The sequence below is a fragment of the Puma concolor genome, chromosome C2, assembly GCF_028749965.1.
Source record: "Puma concolor isolate L17-30 chromosome C2, mPumCon1.1.hap2, whole genome shotgun sequence".
Classification (NCBI taxonomy): domain Eukaryota; kingdom Metazoa; phylum Chordata; class Mammalia; order Carnivora; family Felidae; genus Puma; species Puma concolor.
Genome location: NC_141675.1, coordinates 10,147,605 through 10,168,231, shown reverse-complemented (window position 1 = coordinate 10,168,231; position 20,627 = coordinate 10,147,605). Strand labels below are relative to the sequence as shown.

Sequence of the window (20,627 nt, the reverse complement as noted above, 5' to 3'; positions counted from 1 at the left end):
GCAGTAAGTGTCCTTATGGGAGATGGCTTCGCTTTTGTGCACACCAGGTTGTCTGCCACACTGGCCACTTGTTATAACGAGGATGGAGCTTCGTGAAGACGGTCACTAGCTCCACTGCCTCCTGTGTTACTAGGTCTGGGGAGGACCGATCACTTTGGGCCTGGCCACAGGTCTCCACGTGCCCAGGAGCCTGTCTGCAGGAAGCCCCCTGTGGATGTGCTTCACCAAATCAAGGAAGCAAATCCAGATAAAGGAAGACACAGGATTCAGGAAAATGGGAGATCTGTGTAGGAAGTAGCAGAGGGAATCCTCAGAAGGGTGGGAGATCCCACCATGACAGCTGGGGGAAATCAACCAGCCCAGATTCGAGCGAGCGAGGATTCTGGAAACACAGTGCCAAGAGGAAATTGATGGGTGTGCACATATCAGGAGAGTTGCATTTATGGCAGACTTTGGGTACACAGAAGTGATAAATGCCTAGAAACTGAAATAACATATTAAAAAGTGACAAAAGTAAGAAGTTGTACAAGAAAGGAAATGGAATCATATTCTATGATGTGACTTTGTTGAGGTCGTAATAGTCATAATAATATATACACTGAATGTTAATCTCACCCAAAATAATAATACAACTATACATGGAGAAAGGGGAAGAGAAGCCGTGTGTAGAGTGTGTGTGTGTGTGTGTGTGTGTGTGTGTGTGTGTGTGTGTTGGGAGTGTTAAAGAAATCAATAAATGATGCCTAACGCTGCGGAGGCGTGATTTTCATAGGCATGAGGGTAAACACCAAAAATACCAATTGAATTGGAAATGGTTGCCCATCGGGAGTTGGAAAGGAAGAGATACAGGCAACTGCAAGCCTTGCTTTTTTGTTTTTGTTTTTTTTCTTAAAGGGCCTTCCAGAAATATTTGGCTTTTTAAACGTCCAGAAAAATTTTAATTGTAAAATTTTAATTGAAAATTTTTAATTTTAATTCTGTAAAAAAGGGATTCTACAGAAAAAAATGCTGTGTGGTGTTGGGCTGGTGCTCACAGCACACACTGGTCTCACCCAGTGCCCAGGAGCAGCTGATGCTGTGGAGTGGTGACATTGTCTAGGGAAGAATCAATTATGGAGCCAGCACAGAGATTTGCCTTGCCAGGCTGGGGCTTTCCTGTAGGATTCAGTGTCCACTCCAGACCTGTGCCCAGTGTGTATGCGTGGGCCGTGGTTTCTCTCAGGATGGCTGGGTCCCGGGACCAGGAATCGGGGTGGGAGAGGGACCCTTTGTGGCCACCCAGCGTGTTTGGACAGCCGTTTTCTGATTGTGAGTCCTACCTGCCTGAAGTACCAGACATGCTCACCTTCCCAGCCTCCCTTGCAACTAGGGTATAAATACTCCTGCACTCCAGGACGCGATGTGTTAATGAGCAGTTTGGTCCCAAAGAGCAAAACTGGGGAAGAATGAGTGCTCCAGAGATGCCAGCCATGGTGCCCTCCGCCACCCAACGTCCTCCTCCTAGCCCAGCGTGACTCATGCCTGAGCAGCTCTGGACAGAATGTGAAGTTGGAAATGGTATGAGAATGAGGGGGGTGGCGGTGGGGCTGAAGGAAGAGATGTGCAGAGAGGCATCAGGCACACAGATGGGGAACAAGAGGGGGTGGAGAGCAGAACCAGAGAGACAGAATACCAAGAGAGCAGGGGAGCAGCCAGGCCCTCATTTTCAGCGCGACCTCATCAGCAAGCCTCATTTTCACGGCGACCTAAGTGAGCCTGTTCCTTTTGCTCAAAGAAGGAGGGCTGTGCGGAAAGGTACCGGCCCCCAAATTCTGGGACCTGCTCTTTGGACCTGCCCTCGAAGGGGAGGTGCATAAGAACAGGAAACCCACGTCCTGGGACAGGTTTCACCACCAGCTCCCCCACGCCCATCTCCAGCCTCTGCCTGTCAGAACCTGCACCTCCTCTCTGGTTCGTGAATTCACCCAGCTGCTCAGGGTCAGACCCCTCCTCCCGTATCCTGAGCCGGTTGCCACAAACACAGGGGCCTTGTTCACCGTGTAGCCCCAGGGCCTAGAGTTCCACCTGGCACAGAGCCAGGGCTCTGTATATTACCTGTGCAATGATATTAATAATTCTTAGAGGTCCCCAGAGAAAGCCATCTGCTCCCTCCTTGGAGGCCACTAGCCATCTTCCTCGTGCCCACGTCAGCATCTCTGACAGCTGGCTCCTTCAAACCACCCTTGCCTGCCAAGTGTTGCGCACATGAGCCGGAGTTGTCCCTGCTGTCCTGGGGCTCACGCAGAACCATACCGTAGGGGGCCTGGCCTCCTGTGGGCACTCCTTTGGGAGCCTCGGCATCAGTTACCCCGAGACCTCTCCTCTCTCCATCCCCTTCTGCATCCAGCTCAAGACCAAACACCAGTTTGGGGGCACATCTCTGCTCTTGCCTCAGCTCCTGACTCTGGGTGTTCGTAAAGCCCAGCCCGCCCTTAAGGGAGAGACACAGGGTCTGCAGCTGCTCCAGGGTACAGCTATCCATGCGGTCTGCGGCTGAGCGGCCAGGCTCTGTGCTGCCCTTGCTCTGGTCTAGGTCTTTCCAGCCAGTAGTCAGGGCGGGGAACATGTAAAGAAGAGGCTGGGCCAAGGGACAGTTGTACTGACTTTATTCCCCTTCACTCTTGTCCTCACCCTCCTGCTATCCCCCACGCACTTGGGCCCTAGACACCAAGGGTCCACACACACACCTGACACAGCTACCTCTGGGCCCCCAATGAGGAGTGCGGTGGCAGCACCTGCCAAGTTCAGAGGCTGAGGCTCTAACTCCAGCCTGTGGTCAGGGGGCTTGAGGCCCACCTCATCTCTCTGCTCACCTCCAGCTGGCCCAAGACCAGGGAGCCCAGGGGGAGCTGGGGAGGGGGCAGGCCCAGGTTCCAGACCCAAGTTCTGGACAAATGGGCTGAGAAGTCCATCTGGACTGAGGGGGGGCACCCCCCCCACCCCCTCCACCCTGTACATCTCTAGTGGGATGTGATGATCCCCTGCCCCCTTCCCCACAGGCCCTGGGAAGTGGGTATGGCGCCCCAGTCCCCTTACTCCAATATCCAGGTGCTTGTTAATGTCTTAAAAATAAAAAGGAAAAGGAAAAGCTGGTAAAACAAGAACCCCTACCCATACTGGCCCTGCTGAGGTTCCATTATTGCTTCAGACCCTTGTGATCTGGCTGGAAAGGAGCTCCCACCCACACTGGCCTGAGGGGAAGAGAGCATTTAGCACCAGGGACCAGGACTCCTGACCCCACTGGGACAGGGGCCTCCCAAGAGAGGGCTTGGCCATGCCCACCCACAGCTACAAGGACCATTTTGACCAGAGCCCAGGCTGCCTGCTGTCTGGATCCCCACCCTCAGAGGAGAGGTGTATGAGAACAGGAAACCCAAATCTTGGGACAGGGTTTCAACACCAGCTCCCCCCACAACAGCCATCTCCAGCCTCTGCTTATCAAAGTGTGGCCTCACGGGGACCTGATCTGGCCAGCCCCCCGCATCCCCCCCGCCCTCTCCCCACCCAGCTCACTCACTAAAGCTGTAGTGGGGCTAGCTGGTGACAAGACCACCAGTCCCCATGGGAGACCCTGGTGTCAGCGACGGGGGGTTGGGGGAACCCAAAGGGGTCCCGACCTACAGCACATTGGGGGAGATCAACTTTTTCGGGGAAAACATGAGCCAGCTCTGAAGAGCTGCCAGGCACTGGGTCCAGAGGTTAGAAATAGCAAGGAAGAGGAGGAAACGGGGGGGGGGGGGGGGGGACCCTGAGGACGTCATGGAAGCCCAGAGATCAAGGGGTGGAGGAGAGGGAGCTATCATAAAGCAGGAACCTGGAACCCTCAGCCTTGGGGTAAGGGAGCTACACGATTGGGAGCCTGACAGGGAGCCTTCCTCCCTCAGTGAGGGGCCCGCCTTCTCTCTCCAGAGGACAGCAGGGGCGTCTGAGGGCATGTCTGTAGGCTCTGGCTTGCACTACTGCCACGGCCCCAAATGCAACTAGGCCAGGGCACTGCCCGCTCTGTGCCCAGAGAACAATCAGGGCTGTGTAGCTTGGATTACGAATCCTCAAATCACTCGGGCTTCTTGGAGCTGCCCACATCTGTACAGAATAAAGTGCTTCGTTTATTGATGATTAAAATGTCCCCAGCCCCCACCCCAGCGCCATGGGCCTCACAAGGAGGTCAGAGGGGTTCCAACCCCCTCAGCCCTTGGGCTGATGGGGCCCACTCCCCCCCTGCCCCCTGCCCCTGTCCCCCTTTGGGCTTACCCACTCCAGCCATGCTTGGGAAGGTGGTGGTGTGGGGGTAGTCGTGGGGGTTTAAGGTGCAGAGTATAACAAACAAAACCGTATAAACACAAAGGGAAAGAGCTTAACTAGGAAACATGTAGCTTATGGAACCTTCCTCCCCATTTTAAAGGCAGGAATAAAGACGTTAAATGACAACAAAAAAGGGTGTCCTATTAGTGCCAGCCTCGTGGGGGCAAGCATTGGGCACAGGCTGGGGCTCCCCCAGAACTCCTGCCCCCACCCTGGGGCCTGAATGTGCAGGTTCCTCTCGCCCACAGTGCTACAGGTGCCCTGCCCACACCGCAGAGGCCCAGGAGGGACAGGGATGCCGGGTTGTGGCCAGACCTAGGAAGATGAGGCCTCTGCCTTCAGAGCAGGGATGGGGACAGACACACACACATCTCTGGTGTGGGAGAGACGACCAGGGCAGCTGGTGAGGGACGGGGTGCTCTGTGAACAGCAGCCCTGCCCCCTGCCCCACTGATAGCACCTTGAAACCTTAAAACATTTTGTCTATGCCTCCTTCTCAGGGCCCTGCCCCTGGTGTTCACCCATTTGCAGGGACTTCGACTGCAGCCCTTGGGATCTGGCACTGCGGGAGCCAGCCCGTCTGCCCACCCAGGGCCCAGCCCCCAGCCCCCTGAGGCCCAGCGGCTTCTGGGGATGTCCTCTCCTGGACTCAGGGACCTCAATGCAGCCTGGTACAGCTCAGGCTCCCTGTGCCTGCTGCCAGGGTGGTGGGCGGGAGAGCAAATGCCTGGGGTCCAGCCCCTGCCTACCCCCACTGCACACGGTGCAAAGCTGGGTCTGCAGCCTTCACACTCCGCCACTCCCTCCACAACACGCTCACAGGCATCCAGACTCAAGCTCTGTGCCTCAGTGTCCACAGCCCTCAGACTGGGTCCACGACTCCTTCCGGGGGTGGGGGGTGGCTGGCACTCCAACTCTTCCCCAGACTCCCCAGGATGAGGGGGCAAGTTAGGGTGCACAAGGGCGGCAGAGATGAGCCACCGAAGCTGACCCAGGCTTGGCTTGGCCAACCCCCCTCCGGCTTAGGCATCAGCAGAGTGACCCGTCACACCTGCTCCCCAGCCCCTCCCTCCCTGCTGTACCTGCTGCTCCAGCACCCCCCTCACCTGGAGGGCGGTGCTGGAAATAGTTTCCTCTCTTTTCTTTTTCCTTCACTTCCAAGAAAAAAAAAGTAAAGGCTTCAAGGAGTCACTGAAGGGGGGGGGGGGGGCCCTTGGGAGTGAGGTGTCCTTCCCCCACGCTGGGGCCACCAGCCTGCAACACTCCCAGGGCCAGGGGCCTTGAGCAGCATGTGTCCGGCCGCCTCTGGAGGTGAGGGCGGCAGTGCCAGGCCAGTGCTGCTGCCCTCCCACAGGAAAGACGAGAGGGCGGGGTGGGGGGGGTCCCTCCCAGAGGCGCCCCCCCGGGCTCCAGGCCCCGCGCACGCGCGGTTCGGCAGTCAGTTGTTGGCGCTCATCCTCCCGCCGGAGTTGGCAGTGGTGGGGAAGAGTGGCGGTGGGGGCGGCAGGTGGGGCGGGGGCGGCAGGGTCTGGGGCAGCCCCGGGAGCAGGGGCAGTGCGTGAGCCGGAGGCTGGGTGGGGGACAGGCCTGGGGCAGAAGGGGGGCCGTCGCTGGCCAAGGGGTGACTGACGCGGAAGCATTTCTCCTTGTGGGCCTTGAGCATGTTGGAGAAGCGGAAGCGCTGGCCGCAGACATCGCAGGGGTAAGGCTTCTCGCCGGTGTGCGTGCGCCGGTGCCGCTTCATGTTGGGTCGGCTGGTGAAGCTCTTGCCGCAGATCTCGCAGATGTATGGCTTCTCCCCTAGGCATTGGCGACGGGCACCGGGGAGTCACTGAGGAGTCCCCAGACCCCAGCTCTGCATCAGCCTCCCCACGCCCAGAGAACCATAGCGGGGCCCAGCCCCGGCATCCGCGGGGCCTCCCTACCCGGGGAGGCAGGGAGGACGGCACCGAGCCTCATAGAGAAGGGCAAACTGAGGCCCAGAGTTGAGAAAAGGGGCATGGCTGGGGCCACCCCAGGCCTCCGGAGCAGGACTGCGACGGGTCCCTCCCTGGGGGCCGCCATACCTGTATGGGTCTTCATGTGCTCGTCGAAGTACTGCTTCATGTTGAAGTCCTTGCCACACCACTGGCACATGAACTGCTTGTGGCCAATGTGGATGCTCATGTGTGACCGCAGCTGGTACTTGTACTGGAAGCGCTCATTGCAGTTCTGAGGGTGGGGGGGAGGGTGAGGCCCAGGGGCAGAGGAGGGAGCAGCCTTCAGGAAGGGAAGCACCTGCCTGTGACCGCAGGGCCCAGGGAGGACACACACACCGGGAGGGGGTCCTGGGGTGGGGCAGCACACGGGCAGAAGAGAGGCCAAGGGCAGGCAGGGCCCAGGCGGGAATGGAGGTCAAGAAGTGGAAAAAGGCCAAAGAATGGAGTCTTCATGCTTAAAGCTGAGCTCCCCCCGCCCGCCCCTCCGTCCTTCCTCCTTGTTGGAAGACCTGCCCCCCTCATCCCCGTCCACAGCCCTGTCTCTGCTCCGAGATGTTCCTCTCTCCACCTCTCCAGAAAGCCCACCCCATGTACCGTTCCAGCCCAAGGAGACTGCCCACCCTGAATGCGTGGGGGTTGCATTGGAGCTGGGGTGGCAGAGGGTGGGGACGGGGGGGGGGGGCAGGCAGGTGGGCATCCAGGTAAAGATGGAGTGGGAGGCAGGGGCCGCGGACACCAGGGTGGGCCCCCCCTCTTTCTGAATCCCGGACTCCACTCCCCACAACTCCCAGGTTTTTAGGCAGCTGCCGCTCCTGCTCCCTGTCTGTCCAGGTGGCCCCCAGGGCAGGCAGAGGAAGGAGCTCACCTCGCATCTGAAGGGTTTCTCCCCAGAGTGCTGCAGTGAGTGCACCTTGAGAGACATGCTTCGTTTGAAGGACTTCCCGCAGGTCTCACAGGTGAAGGGCATGTCCTTGGTGTGGGCTGTGGGGCAGGCCATTATGTCTCAGAGGGATGGACCCCCATGGCTCCTCCCAGGGGCTTGCTGCCTGACTACCTCCCACAAAGGGCCTCCCGGGAGGCCCACCTACTTTAAGGTCTGCTTCAGAGCCTCGGTCCAGGATCTGGGGCTGACTTCAGGGTGAGGGCTCTTCCCTCTGGGCTATGTCTGTCTGTCTGCTCTCAAGTCTGGTCAGACTAGCATGGAGGCCCTCACGTTCTTCAGCCTCTGGCCAAGGCTGCTTCACTCCCAAAACTTCGGGGAGAGACTGAAGGACTCCCAAGTAGGACTGGCCTCGGCTCAAACCCTGGCCCGCCACTGGCTCCCTGCACAGCCTCTGTGGGCCTCAAGCATGCCCTTCTATAAAGACAGGCTAGGAGTGGTACTGAACCTCAAAGGTGGGCCTTACAGGGGTGACACTGAGCAGTCCAGAGGGAGTTAGCTGTGCTCCCCTAAAACCCTGGAGAGGTGAGGACTTAACGAACTGTTCAAGGAAGATCTGGGGGGAAATAACTGGAGCCAGAGCTCAGAGCTGGGAAACTCGAGCCCAGGAAGACTACCAGTTCTGGGTTGCTCCGCATGCTCCTGGCTGAGACCTCGAGCCTGGGGCCCCAGCTCCCAGGTGGCTGGAGAAAGGGGGGGAGGGCCTGGCTAGGGCCATATCTCCCTTGAGCCCCAGGCCCCAACTGGGCAAAGAAAGGAGGGGCACCTGGACACCAGACTTCCAGCCAGGCCCACAGAGGGGAGGGACGGCCATGCCCGAGGCAGAGTAACCCAACACACACTTGGGGGGGCCTCCTTACTGTGTCGCATTATCATGGGTTGCGTTCAGAGAAGCCCGAGGCCCTGTGAGGGCCAGAAAGAAGGTGATAAAAAAATGAGAGGCACACCTGTCCTGAAAGTGAGGGCCTATGTCTGTCCATACGTCACTTTGTGTGATTTAGGAAAAGGCGCTCCTTTCCCTGGTGGCCACTGCCCCATGCTGTGGCACATAGTCCGGTTAGCAGTGTGCCAGCTGGATTCTGGTCCCCATCTGCCATCTTGTCCAGGAACCCTTGTGCAATGTGCAACCTGCCCAACTATACATGGTAGTCCTGACCTCTGCAGTCCTGTCCAGGCCACGCTTGCCACTGCAAGCAGCCTCCCCAGGCTTCACAGCTGAGAGGGGCCTTTTCACGCTTTCACACCGCCCTTGGATGGGAAGTCCTTCCCAGCACAGCCAGCAGCTGGCCGAGCTCTGACCTTGGGCCCCATCCTCTCCTGGCCTACTCACCAACCATGTGCTTGCGCACGTGGGCCATGGTGTAGAACTTCTTCTCGCAGATCTCACAGGAGAACTTCTTCTCCGCATAGCCATGCACGATCTTGTTGTGCTCGTGGAGGGACCAGAGCTTCTTAAAAGCTTTACCACAGGTCACACACTGTGGGGTAAGAGGACTTTAGGCCCCAGGTCCTGAGTCAGGACCGTGTGTGACCTGGGACAAACTGCCCCTCTCTGGACCTCCGTTTCTTCACCTCACCTGTGCTGGCGAGAGAGCCCCGGGTGTCCAGCGACCAGCCAAATCGGATGTTCTGGGAGTTGGGGATGGTAATCCACCCACCCAGGGCTGCAGCCTGGGGCCCTCCCCCATCCTTGAACCGAACTAGGGTCAGGGCCCACCTACACGAGGAAGCCCCTCCTCGGTGCTCATTTTAACAAAGCATCTCTCTACTGAGGGGCCATGGTAACAGGTCTGGCGGAGCTGGGGCACTATCTTTGCTGCCTCCCCCTGGGGGGACCCAAGCCCTGACCCTGTGGATCCTCGAGGAGATAGGTGCCAAAGGGCCAGGTGGGGGAGACTGTGGGAGGTACCAGGCCCCACGAGGGAACGGAGGGTGGTGGGAACCTTGGGGGCCCCCCTCCTCCTCCTGTCTTACACATCCCTGCAGGACACTCTTCCAGAGGGCTGGAGTAGGTCAGGCTTGGGCAGAAATGGGTCAGGGCGCCCAGCTCAGAAGAGGCACATGCGTCTTTCCCCTTCAGGAGGAAGGCTCAGGTGTGTGCAGGTGGAGAGTCAAAGGGCTGCCCAGCAGGCAGGCACGTGGGAACAGGTGCAGGAGGGTGGGGCAGGAGACCAGGTAACCCCCGGGTAACACTTTCTCCACGGGGCCATGCAATTAGCAATTAGCTCAGGCAATTAGCGCCGGCCTACCTGCTGCCCCATCAATCCCCTCCCAGGTCAGAACAAGCCAAAAGCAGCCAGGCTGGCCCTGTGCTGCCCACACCCTGAGCGGCCAGGCTGGCACACAGGCTGACCCGGGGCCTGGCCACCAGCCCAGCTCCCCTGCTTGGCCCCAGCAGCCCCTGCTCTTCCCAAATTTCTCATCCAATCCCTCTTTCCAGGCCCAGGCCAGCTGGCATCTCCAAAGCGCTGACAGCAAGCAGGGGCTTTCTCCTGCTCGGTCACCCCTTGCTCCATTCAGCCTTTGTGGCAAGTGGAAATGGCGCCCTCTCTGGGCAAACCCTGCACCGCTTTGTCTGTGAAACTATAAATGGTGGTGGACCTGTTGGCCCTCTAGCAGCCCTAGGATTTACTAAAACACGGACTCATCCCTCCTGGCAGCTGGCTATCCGCCAGTCTCAAGTACTCAGACAACTCCCTCCTCTCATCCTCCAAAGCCCATGCTCCCCTTCGCCCCTCTGGCCAAGGGTACTGTTTGTTTCAGTCCTATCTGCACGTGTCTCCACAGGACAAGCCCGGTTCCGCCCGCCTCCTCCAGGAAGGCACTGGCATTATCCCCACCACCCTGGGGCTGGGCCAGCTCCAGGGGCCAGGGGTAAGTCTGGCTTCCCCAGCCTGTCTGTCTGGGCAACGCAGGCAGCACGACGCGGGGTGCCTGGCCTCAGTGGCCATGTGGCGTCAGCGGGCCTGCTGCCCAGCCCTGCCCCCCCCCCCCCCCCCACAGAGCCGGTGGGGCCCACCTGGATGTTGCGCTCGCAGTCTGTCTGCCGGTGCAGCAGCAGCTCGCTCTCCAGCAGGAAGCGCTTGCCGCACTGGTCGCAGATCTGCATGCGGCTGTGGGTCACGTTCATGTGCTTCTCCAGGTACCAGCGGTTGTTGAAGACGCGAGGGCACTTCTGGCATGGGTGGTGCTGCTTCTCTTCCAGCTTCACCTTGGCCCCCAGCCCGTCAGTGGCCTGTGGCCCTCGGGCCGGCGCAGAGGCTCCCGGCGCGGGCTTGGGCCTCTTCCCACCCCGTGGCCTGGTCTCCTCAGGCTCAGGGGGGCCCCGGCGCCGGGCGTTCTCTCGGGACCGAGTGGCCATGCGACCGTGGGGAGGGGGCTCTGCCCTGCTGCCCCGACGCCCCGCCGGCCCCTGCCTGCCCCCTGCGTCCCCCTCCTCCTCCTCCTCCTCCTCCTCTGAGCTCTCTTGATCCTGTTCACTGTGCCCTTCCTCTTCTTCCTCCTCTTCCTCCTCCTGCTCGCTGTGCCCTTCCTCCTCATCTTCCTCCTCTCCCTGACTGCCACCCTCCTCTTCCTCTTCCTCCTCCTCCTCCCCTCCACTGCCACCACCCTCCTCTTCCTCTTCTTCCTCCTCCTCCTCCTCCTCCTCTTCCTCCTCCTCCTCCTCCGAGTGTCTCTGCAGCCCGTCTTCCCGCCCCAGCACCATGGTGGCCGGGCCCGGAGTGGTGCCCGGCTTCCCCTCGGGCCCCGTGGACACGTGCAGAGTCTGGTTGTTGAGGTTCACCTCCACGATGATCTGGGACTGCTCCCGGCGGCTATAGGTGCCAGAACCCCCTAGCTCTTCCTCCAGCCCCTCCCCGCCCTCCAGCTTGCACAGGCTGCCAGGGGGCCCACCGGCCTCTTCGACACCACCCTCCTTCTCCTCCTTGAAGAAGGGCTGGGCTGGCCCAATGGCAGCAGGCACCGTGCCACCTGCGGCCCCTGCCCCGTCCTCAACACGCACAGAGTAGGGGTCAGGGCCCTCGCGGGCATAGATCTTGGGCAGACCTGGGGCGTCTGCCTCCTGCTTGATGTCACAGTAGTAGGGTGGTGCGGCCGGGGCGCAGCCAGTGGCCGGCTGGGCCAGGGCCACAGCGCTGGGGCCCGGGGGGCCTAGGGAGCGGGCATCCAGCAGCTCCTGGCAGGACGCGGCGATGTCAGCCATCTGCAGCAATGAGGCGGCGCTGAGCACCTCGTGGACGTTGGCCGCGTTGACCAGCAGCTTGGATGTATAGATGAAGTTGAGGATCTGCTGCAGGCCGCCGGGCGCCAGCGCCTCCAGGGACAGCTCCACGCGCTGCAGCTGCTTGTTCTGGGTGAAGAGGGAGTGGAAGAACTGGCTGTAGGCAGCCAGCACGCCCTTGTGTGCCGGGAAGACGCTGCGCTGGGGCACCAGCACCAGGTCCACGTCGCAGAGGTCAGGCTGGAAGAGGCGCTGCTCATTCAGGCGGCCCATCAAGCAGGCGAAGTGCAATGCCACGTCCTCCACCAGCGAGAACTCGGCCGCCGGTGAGTCTGTCGTCTTCTCAACCAGCAACTGCGGGGCACAGGGCACAGGTCAGGTCAAGGCCAGCAACCCGGGCAGCACCCACCACCGGGGAGGCAGCCTGCCCATCACTCCTGGCTCCACATTAGGGAGAAAGAGCTGAGGCTCAAGCAAGGATTGCGGGGCAGGGCTGGTGGGGGTGGGGGGCAGGACCAGGACTCAAGCCCCGAGCCAGCTGCCCCTTAGAGCTCAGACTCCAATCATGACTTGGCTCCTGGGTTAGTAGGTTAGCTTTTCTGGGCCCCCGGTTCTTCCCTGCAAAACAGGAAGTCATCCTGGACAGGGAAGGGGAAGAGAAGGAAAGAGGAAGTAACAGGGACTAGGGTGACCAACTGTCCAGGAGTGCCTGGGACCTAGCGGTTTCCTGGGACGTGGGGGTTTTCTGTGCTAAAACCAGGGCCGATCTGGGCAAACTGGGGCGAGGTGGTCACCTCAGACACAAGCATTGCTTCAGCATTTCCTGAGCTCCGTGGATTCTCTCCCTCATACTCACTCACATGTAGAAATAAAACCATGCCTGCCCAAGCCCAGACACCTCAAGAACGAAAGTCAGGCTCATTAGCTCACCGCTCAGCCTCTGGCTGCTACTGCACCCTGGGGGTAGCACCTCAGAAACCCCTCACCTCACCAGCGGAAGGCCTCAGGGTCTGGGCCTGAGGCCTTGCAGAGGTGGAAATTCTTGTGAAGAAATCCAGGCCCAGAGCCTGGTCCCACTGTTCTGCTGGAGGAGGCTGGTGGGATCCAGCCAGCCCCTTCTTAACGGGACCAGTCTGCTGCCCATGGCCTCAGGCCTGGCTGCCAGCAGCTCCCCCTCACACAGGGGTTCTGTGGGGGTAGGAGGACAGAGCTGCGTTACCTGTCCACTGTGCTTAGAGACAGGAGCCCCCCAGGGCTTGTCCTAGACCCTCCTCCCTCTAGGCCCCCAGACCCCAGGTCAGGTACCGTCCAGGCCCGGAGGCTCTAAGATGGCCCCATCTTGGAAGTCACACTACTTTGAAGCCTCAGAGAGGCCCTCAAAGTCTGAAGGGTCAGATTATCAGGTCCTTGGGCCACATCCGGCACCTGTGAATTGTCCAGAATAAGGGCTGGCTTAATCATCCCTGGCTCCGCCACAGCAGCTTCCCCAAAAGGTAGACAGCACACAGGCAGGCTGCCCAGTCCCGTGCATGGGTCCAGTGCACAGATGTTCAGTTAATATCTGCCGACCACCTGCCTGGCCGGACCAACTCCACAGGTTCCAGTTTGGGGCCCTCCTCAGGCCCCGTTTAGCTGGGTCAGAGCCGCCTGTATTTGAGGGTTACCTTGCCCCACTGCCGACAAGCCATCAGCTCCTCTCCCCCAATCACCTCCCTGAAAGCCCTGGGATGAAACCTTGGTTCCGTCTATCCAGAGCCTGCCCCAACGCCCCAGGACAGTCCTTCCATTGATAGGGCAGCAGTGGGTGGGCCCAGTCTGGGCTCAGGGGTGGTATCTATGTTCACCTATGAGAATCTGCCCCAGGCGTCAGGATGAACCTCAAGGAGCCACAGGGGCAACCTGCTTCCAGCTCTGCCCTGAGCCCCACCCTGCATATCCAGGGCAGCATCCACCCCATGCTCTCTCAGATCCCAGTCTGGCCAGACTCTTGACCACGGAGACCATCTTCCTCAAGTTCTCCCACGCCTCCTGCCTCCCAGCCAAGAAGCCAACCATCTGCCCCTCTGTCTCAGGACTGCTAGCCTGTCCAGGCCTGGCCAATCTAACAGGGAGATGGTGCCAAGTCCCTCCCATCTCCCTCCTCTGACTCATCCTGATTCATCTTCTGGGACCAAACCCTACCGCACGGATGGGGAAACCGAGGCTCAGAATGGAAGGATCCCACAAGTGAACAACAGCAGAGCCCCAGGACTTCCAGCTCCTTGCTGAGGCCACCCCTTCCCTGCTGGACTGGACGCCACTCCATGTGGATGGATTTCTTGGCTTGCAATGACTTAAAGAGCAGTAAGAGGCTTCTGGGGAACCTCAGACTCAGGGGACCAGCTGTGCTTCCCTAGACCCCACCACTACCCTCTGCAACCTGTGGCCTCCTCCCCAGAGCTGCTACCACTTGCAGGTCAGTGAGGGGTCAGGATGCAACTTGGGTTGTAAGAGGGCCCCTAAGGGCCACCAGGGGCCAGACAGTGGCAGAAGTGGCTTGGATAAGGGCTTGTTAAAGCCAGGCCTGTTGAGGGGAGCACATCCTAGGCCACAAGGGCCCCAGTACACTCTGCATCCCCCTTCCCAGAATGCCCTCTGGTGCCTACCTGGCATTGGGAAAAAGGGCAGTGCCCGACCTTCCCATGTACAGACCTGGTCCCAGGGCCCTCTGGCCTCAGCAGGAAAGGAGGGGCTAGCCTGGAGGGTATTGGTGCCCCTAAAGACGCTATTCCCACGGCAGTACCCCCCCTCCCAAGCCAGTACCACCCTGCACCCTTGAGGGGCCCGAGAATCTCACAGTCAGGAACCTTGGCTGGACTTAATTGGCAGGGCACACCCAACCAGCCTGAGTCCATAACCCGTCAACTACCTCGGCAGGGCTCGGCCACCCCCTTGCCTGGCACCTCCCATGCAAGGCCCACAAGCTGCGCCTGCCTCCCCAGCCAGATGTGCCAGTTCCCTGAAACTGCAGACATCCCTCCCCACTGGCTGTGCCAGCTGCAGCCAGGTGCACTCCATCCTCAAGTCCAGACCAGGCCAGCCTATTTAAGACACAAGACCAGGGAAGTGGTCAGGCACTCCTGTTGCCCTCAAACTCTCCCGGCAAGCCAGGCTGGGGATTGGGGGGGGGGGGGGGGCGGTGGGAAGGAGCCCAGGTGCCAGGGACACCTGCCGAGATTGCTCACCAGGGCCAGAGCCTTCTGCATCTGAGGGATACCCTCTCTCAGCGCCATGAAGCCGCTGGCTCCCTGTCCTGACCTCCATGGAGGCCCCGGGATGAAACCTGGGCTTGCATCGGCACCCCCTCCACACACACCCCAAACGCCCACGACAATCTTTATTGCCGGGTAACCATAGGTGGGGCCCAGACTGAGCAAGGGGGCACAGGTTCATGACTTCCAGGCTCCTCTTTTTGGAGAGGCGGTGTCTGTGTCAGCCTCTTCTGCGTTCATGGCCCCACTCCTTTCCCAGGAAACAGGCCCAGAGAGGGCAGAGGACTGGCCCAAGGTCACACAGTAGTCTGGACCGGAGCTGCGGACGTCCCGCCCCAACACACCCGGCTTGGCCCAGTCGCCCCAAATCCCCAAACAGGGCGGCTCCAGCGCCCACGTGGCCCAAGGCCCAGGCGGGAATCCGACCTCCCCCCTCCCCCCCATCACCCAGTCGAGGGCGGCGGCGTCCCAGGCTCGGAGAAGCGCCCCCCTCCGCCCGCGCCTAGCAAGATTCAGCCTTTCGCGCCTGGGCCCCCACCCCAGGAATTTAACCCCCTCCCCGCCGAGAGCCGCGCCGTAGCGCCGCATTCCCGGCCCGCGGGGACCCGGGAGAAGGGGTCGGGGAGACCGGCGAGGGGGAAGACCCCTCCAGCAACTCCACCCTGAGCTGGCGGGCCGTGCGCTCGGGAGGGCAGAGCGGGCAGGTGGGCGGATAAGCGGGGGGACAGGCAGGGCCTTGCGTACCATGGTGCCGTGGCGCTGGGGGCTCACAGGGCCCCGCGGGATCGCGCTGCCCCCGGCGGCCGGGCCGGGGCCGCTCCATGAAGCGCCGCGCTGGGGGCCGCCCCCGCGCAGGGCCCCGCGACCATGGCCCCCGGGGGCGCGGCCGGGCGGGCGGAGGCGCAGGGCCGCGGCGAGTCCAGCAGCCGAGCAGCTGCGGCCCCAGAGCCTCGGGCGCGGCGGGCGGGGGGCGCGGGGCGCCGATTGGAGCCCGCGCGTCAGCTGGGGCCGTCGTCTGGACGCTTAAAGGGCCAGGCCGCCCTGCGTGCCGGCGGGGGGCGCGGACACGCGTGGTGTGCGCGGTCCCGGTGCAGCCTGCTCTGCCTCGGGCCGCAGGGGACCCCAGCCGGGTCCCACTGCTCCCATCCTAGCGGATGGGCCCCGGCCTCACTCTCTCGCGCCGAGCCCCCTTCTTGCCGGGAAGTTCGTCCGAGAGTCTAATCTCGGTGCCTTCCAGCTGCGCCACAGAGGCGGGGTCGGAGTAGGAGGCGGCCCTGAAATGGGGAAGCTGGGCGCGCCCACTCCCCAACCAGCTGCAGAAATGCTTCCACCTGCTCCCCTGAGCGACCCCAGCTGAGAGACCGAACCCCCGTACCCCAGCCGCGCTCACCACCCCCACCCTCTGGCCTGAGCTGCTTTGATCTGAGGGTGAGTCTAGGATCTCCAGCTAGCCCTGCCCCCCACAGCCCCCTTCCCCAGGGCATCCCAGAGCTCTTTTTACTCTGTGCTGGTTGGCCCATACCTACCTGGTGGCCTCCTCTGGATTTCCACAGGGCGGGGGCCCAGGGCAGGAGATGCAAGAACCCGACCCCAGCTGCAGCGACCAAGCCTTTAACGGTGGCCGGCCCAGCACTAGGGAAACGCAAGATGAGAGGAGTGGGGGCCAGATGCCCAGGCCCCACTGTGCCCCTCAGCCGTGTGACCTGACCACTGCTGAGTAGCCTCCCTGCTCAGTCTCTGCTGGCCTGCGGAATGCTGCTCTGGCACGGACACCAGTGGGGGCAGGGGGCTAGCTGTGCTGGCAGGAGGCTGCAAAGGAACGCTGCCAGGCTGAGCAGGCGGCAGGGTGGGGACCGCAGGGCGCTGGCCTGGCAGGGCCCAGGTGGCGGCTGGGCCACCAGGGTGGAGAGGGGGCCTCTGTGGGCCTCTCGTGTGGCCCATGTCATCATTCAGGGGCCTTTCTGTGCCCTCGCCCCACCCCAAGCTGGCTGCTGCCCCGTTTGGGTCACTGTGATAGTGCCCCTGTCCTGGCAATACCCACACCCCTCACACATGTGCCCTTGTGCTTACACAGCAGCCCCTGCCCAGCTGTCGCAGTATCCCCTGGGTTTGCCATCTTCCTCGTGAGTGGGCAGGGTCTCTGGGGCCTGCTCAAATTGACTTGGTTCTGGGTGCCGGGAGAGGGAATGGAACAGAGGCAAAGATCCCAGGGCGACACCGTCAACAAGTCTGATGGTCTTTTGCAAGACCTCCTGCAAGGGCCTCCTGACGCTGGGGCCAGGGAGAAGACATCTCAGGGGCAAAGATGGGGGCGACCAAAGAGTGCCAAGAGGAAGGGGAGGAATGCACATAGCTAGATGCAGCGTGGGAGAGACCCCAAGTGAATAAAGACACGGGAGGAGAGGTGGGGGCACAGCTGGGGACATGCCCCCAGAGGCGGCCACTGCAGACACCCTGCGTTTCTGTGGCCATGGTGGGTGCACAGCCAGCTAGCTCAGCTCCCAGAGGCTTCAGGCTGAGGCCAGGCCAGAGCCGGCCAGCATGTGGGACCAGCTGGTCACCTCAGGGCTGCTTTCTGCCTCTTCCTCGGTTCCAACCCGCTTCCTCATCTGATTCAGTGGGTCCTTGCACTGACCTGGGAGGGGGCAAGGGATGGATTGTGTACCCATTGCTTGGATTAGGACAGTGAGGCCCAGAGGAGTACAGATAATGCAGCCAGGCACCAGTGTCAGGAGCCAGGGAAAGGGGAGGCTGGGAGAGTGTGGCCTCCCCTCGGGCTGGGAGGATCCTGGCAGAGAGGACTGCACGAGACACCCTCATGGGTCCACTTTCTGCCAAAGCTTGGCAAGGGGTGTGGCCAGCCTAAGTAACGAAGGTGGGGCCCCTGGCCCCTTTGGGATTGGCTTTGGCTGTGGCGGTCAAGCCAAGGAGGGGCTGGAGTTGGGGTGAGAAGAGAGGGAATGGGGGCTCAAGGCTCCCTGAAGACCACAGCTGTTTTCCTCTTGCTTCTCTGGCCTACAGCCCATCTACTGGGGAAGCCCGAGGGCGCAGCCAGCTTTGGGAGAGGCTACTGGCACTTGGGTCACATGGGACTGCAGCTGTTTGAAGAGCCCGGTATGGTGGGCTCAAATGGGGCCACCCAAACTGTGCGAGGGCAGTCCCCAAGCTTGGCTGGGGACACCAGGCCCACCTCTTCTGATCCTGGAGAGAACAAACAGCCCAGAGGTGGTTGGGGGGATGTGTGCACGCACACTTGCACAGCACAGGACTCAGCCTCCCTGGGGTGCAGGAGGCTGTGTAGCTGCCGTAGCTGGGATGGGGAAGGACCAGAGTGGACAGTGTCAGAAAACCGAAGGGGACAAGACAGCGTGAAGTCGGTGGGATGGAAAGGGATGTTCGAGCTACCCACCAGAGACTGACCCAGGGCCCTACAGGGACGGGAGCACAGAGCTCCGAGTGTGGAGTCGGGGGGTGTTGCCCCTGTGTTCTGCCTCCACTGAGCACCACACTAATAGGCTACAGCTGCCGGGGTGGGGGCCTAATTCAAACCAGCAGGTTGCCTCGTTCCCTCCTGCTGTGTAAACGTCATGGCCTTGGCATGCCTCACCAGTAGCTTCCAGGATCCTCTCCCTCCCTGTTGGTTCAAGGGACTGTGGGCTTCTCATTGGTGACTCGAGCCTGGCCCTCCACATGAAACCTGTGGGCTCCTACCCTCCTCCTGGAGGCGATCCCAGGGCCTGCATCCCTGGGCGTTTGATGTATGCTTGGCTCTAAGCATTTAATTCTCCCTATTTCCCAAGGGGGAGTCCTTGGTATCCCAGATTTTCAGATGAGGAGCTGAATTATAAAGGTCAAGCAATCTAACTAGTTAGTTAACAAACTAGAGAGTGGCAGAGCAGAACTTGAACCCAGAAAGTCTGGCTCTGGTCCAGACCCCTTATGGACTATACCACAGACTCGTTGCTCACAGAGGTCCTTTATCTCTTCAAAATAAAATCAAACTAGGCTGGAGGCATTGACATTAGTGGGGTCTTTGGCAGCCTTTCTCTGGGAATCTGGCCTGCTGGTAGAGAAGTTAGTTGCAGGAGGACCCGGGTAACCTGGGGCTGGGGGAGTGGCAGCCCAGGCCTCCATTCCCTGTAGGCCCTCTGGGAGGCCGACTCCTCTCCAGACGGGTCTGGGAAAAGGATGGGCACCACGGATTCCCATGCCCAGTTGTGCCAGTTGCGCGCACCCTCTTTTAGGGCTTATGAGCCGAGGAATGGGCAATCCACGTCTTCTTGGTGCAGATGAGCCGTCAGAGGCCCAGGAACAGACAGGATGCGGGGGTCTCTCCTGCAGCCTGAGGTCACTTTCTTTACCTTGATTTCCTCAGGGCTCTATGCCGGTTCAGACACAACAGTCCTCAGGCTGGCCTGGGTCCTGGGGCCGGGCTCTGAAACTCAGTTCAGCCTGCAGAGCTGTGAACGGTGGGCCCAGGGTCTCTAACGGGCAGAAGTACTTGGCCTGAAGCTCGGCACAGCCCCATTCCGGCCTTTTGATTCACAGGGAGGAGAAGAGAAAGGGGCAAGGGCACTGCCTCTGCCCTCTACTGAAACCTTTAAGGAAAACAGACCGTTAAAGCCTCCTGCCCCTTTGTGTGTGTGTTGTGGCAGTGTGCTCCCCTGGCCTCACACACACACAGCATCAGGCACTGACTGGAGCTGCCCGGAGTGGGTCCTGAAGACGAGCAGGTGCCCTGTTCTTCCAGGGTACCCCCTCCCTACCCCTGTCCTCAAAGGACTTCTCCCTGCCCAGCAGGATTCCTCTCAGCTTGCTTCCCAGCTCAACCCCTCACAAGTGCTGCATGGGACTTCTTTGTAGAAACCAGCAGAGTCCAGGCTCTTCTAGCATGTGAGGCATGGCTTCCGGGCCTCACCTAGTCAGCTAGTTTGCATCACCTGCGTGGCAGGTTTCTCTCTACACAGACTACAGTTTCCTTTCCCTTCCCAACAGTGGTGTCCAGCCAGTTTTCACTTGTGATAGGGACATTTTTCTTGAATTCTCTTACCACCTATTTAACGCCCGGCTAATTCAGAACAGTCAAGGCCAAAATCCTTGACACGTTTCCCCCCAGTGCTGCCCAGCTGATCAAAATGACCACTATGAGAATGCGAACACAATGCTGGAGCTCACTAAAAAAGAACCTCACTTGGGGATTTCCCTACAGTAAGACTCTGAAGTTTTCTTTAAATTTTAATGCATCCAGATTGGACTATTGTCAGGGATTGCCTGACTTGGGGTCTACTGTTAATTCTGAAAACTGAATCTCTGCAAGTCTTACTGTGAGAAGTTATGAGGTATTCACTAAGAAAATACAAATTCCTCTGAGTCCCGAGGAGAAAAAAGTTAATTGTACTTGCCCTGCAAATTCTCATGTGGACACTAAAAATATCACCATGAATGTTTTCTCTAAGAGCCAGTGCTCTGTGCCTAGTGAACTGGTAGAGAGGGAAGTGTGGAGGCCGTGGGTGGTTTAGTAGGTAGATGTTCTGTCCCCAAGGCAGCAACTCCCAGAGAAGATGGGACATATTCCTTCCTCAGCAAAGACCTCTGTATGCAGGTCACCTCGGCTGAATGACAACAACGGAGCCTGGAGGAAACCTGGAGTTTGCAGGGCAAGAGAGACCAAGCACCATCACTGAGCAGGTGCACCATCTGGGCAGGTGAACATCTCTGCCTGCAGTGCCTCTCCCGCCCCACCTCACGCCCCGCCGATACTCAGCCGCCAGATGGAAACGGACAGCAAAGACGAAGTCTCTTTGCCGCCTGGCTCAGCAAAGAGACTCAACATTTTCTTTTCCATTTCGGAAAGATTACTGGAAGTCTGGACGAGTAAAGAGAGATGAAACAGG

The 20,627-nt window shown here is 60.2% G+C and overlaps 1 protein-coding gene and 1 long non-coding RNA gene across 3 annotated transcripts; one reads left to right on the top strand and one right to left on the bottom strand.

Annotated features, from left to right (window-relative positions):
* Positions 1 to 2,628: 2,628 nt before the first annotated feature.
* Positions 2,629 to 16,393, bottom strand: ZBTB47 (zinc finger and BTB domain containing 47). Of its 2 annotated transcripts, none has more exons than XM_086720552.1 (6): positions 16,260 to 16,393; positions 10,280 to 11,836; positions 8,591 to 8,738; positions 7,186 to 7,301; positions 6,408 to 6,552; positions 2,629 to 6,141 (listed from the first exon to the last, which is right to left on the bottom strand). In XM_086720552.1, exons 2-6 carry the CDS (start codon positions 11,753 to 11,755, stop codon positions 5,780 to 5,782), a joined length of 2,247 nt encoding a protein of 748 aa, XP_086576678.1. In that variant the 5' UTR covers positions 11,756 to 11,836; positions 16,260 to 16,393; the 3' UTR covers positions 2,629 to 5,779. The 2 variants fall into 2 exon arrangements, with proteins under 2 accessions (XP_086576678.1, XP_086576677.1); XM_086720551.1 differs by lacking the exon at positions 16,260 to 16,393 and adding an exon at positions 15,478 to 15,933.
* Positions 15,566 to 20,627, top strand: LOC147577084 (uncharacterized). The gene is made up of 2 exons (XR_015255993.1): positions 15,566 to 16,161; positions 20,336 to 20,627. It is a non-coding gene; the product is annotated as an uncharacterized LOC147577084 (long non-coding RNA).

Bases quoted from the DNA above. Each gene is read 5' to 3' on its own strand.
- ZBTB47 (XM_086720551.1), bottom strand. The intron at 6,553-7,185 runs GTGAGCTCCTTC...CCCCACCCTCAG, and splicing joins AGAAACCCTTCAGATGCGAG to AACTGCAATGAGCGCTTCCA. The intron at 6,142-6,407 runs GTATGGCGGCCC...GCCAATGCCTAG, and splicing joins GCACATGAAGACCCATACAG to GGGAGAAGCCATACATCTGC.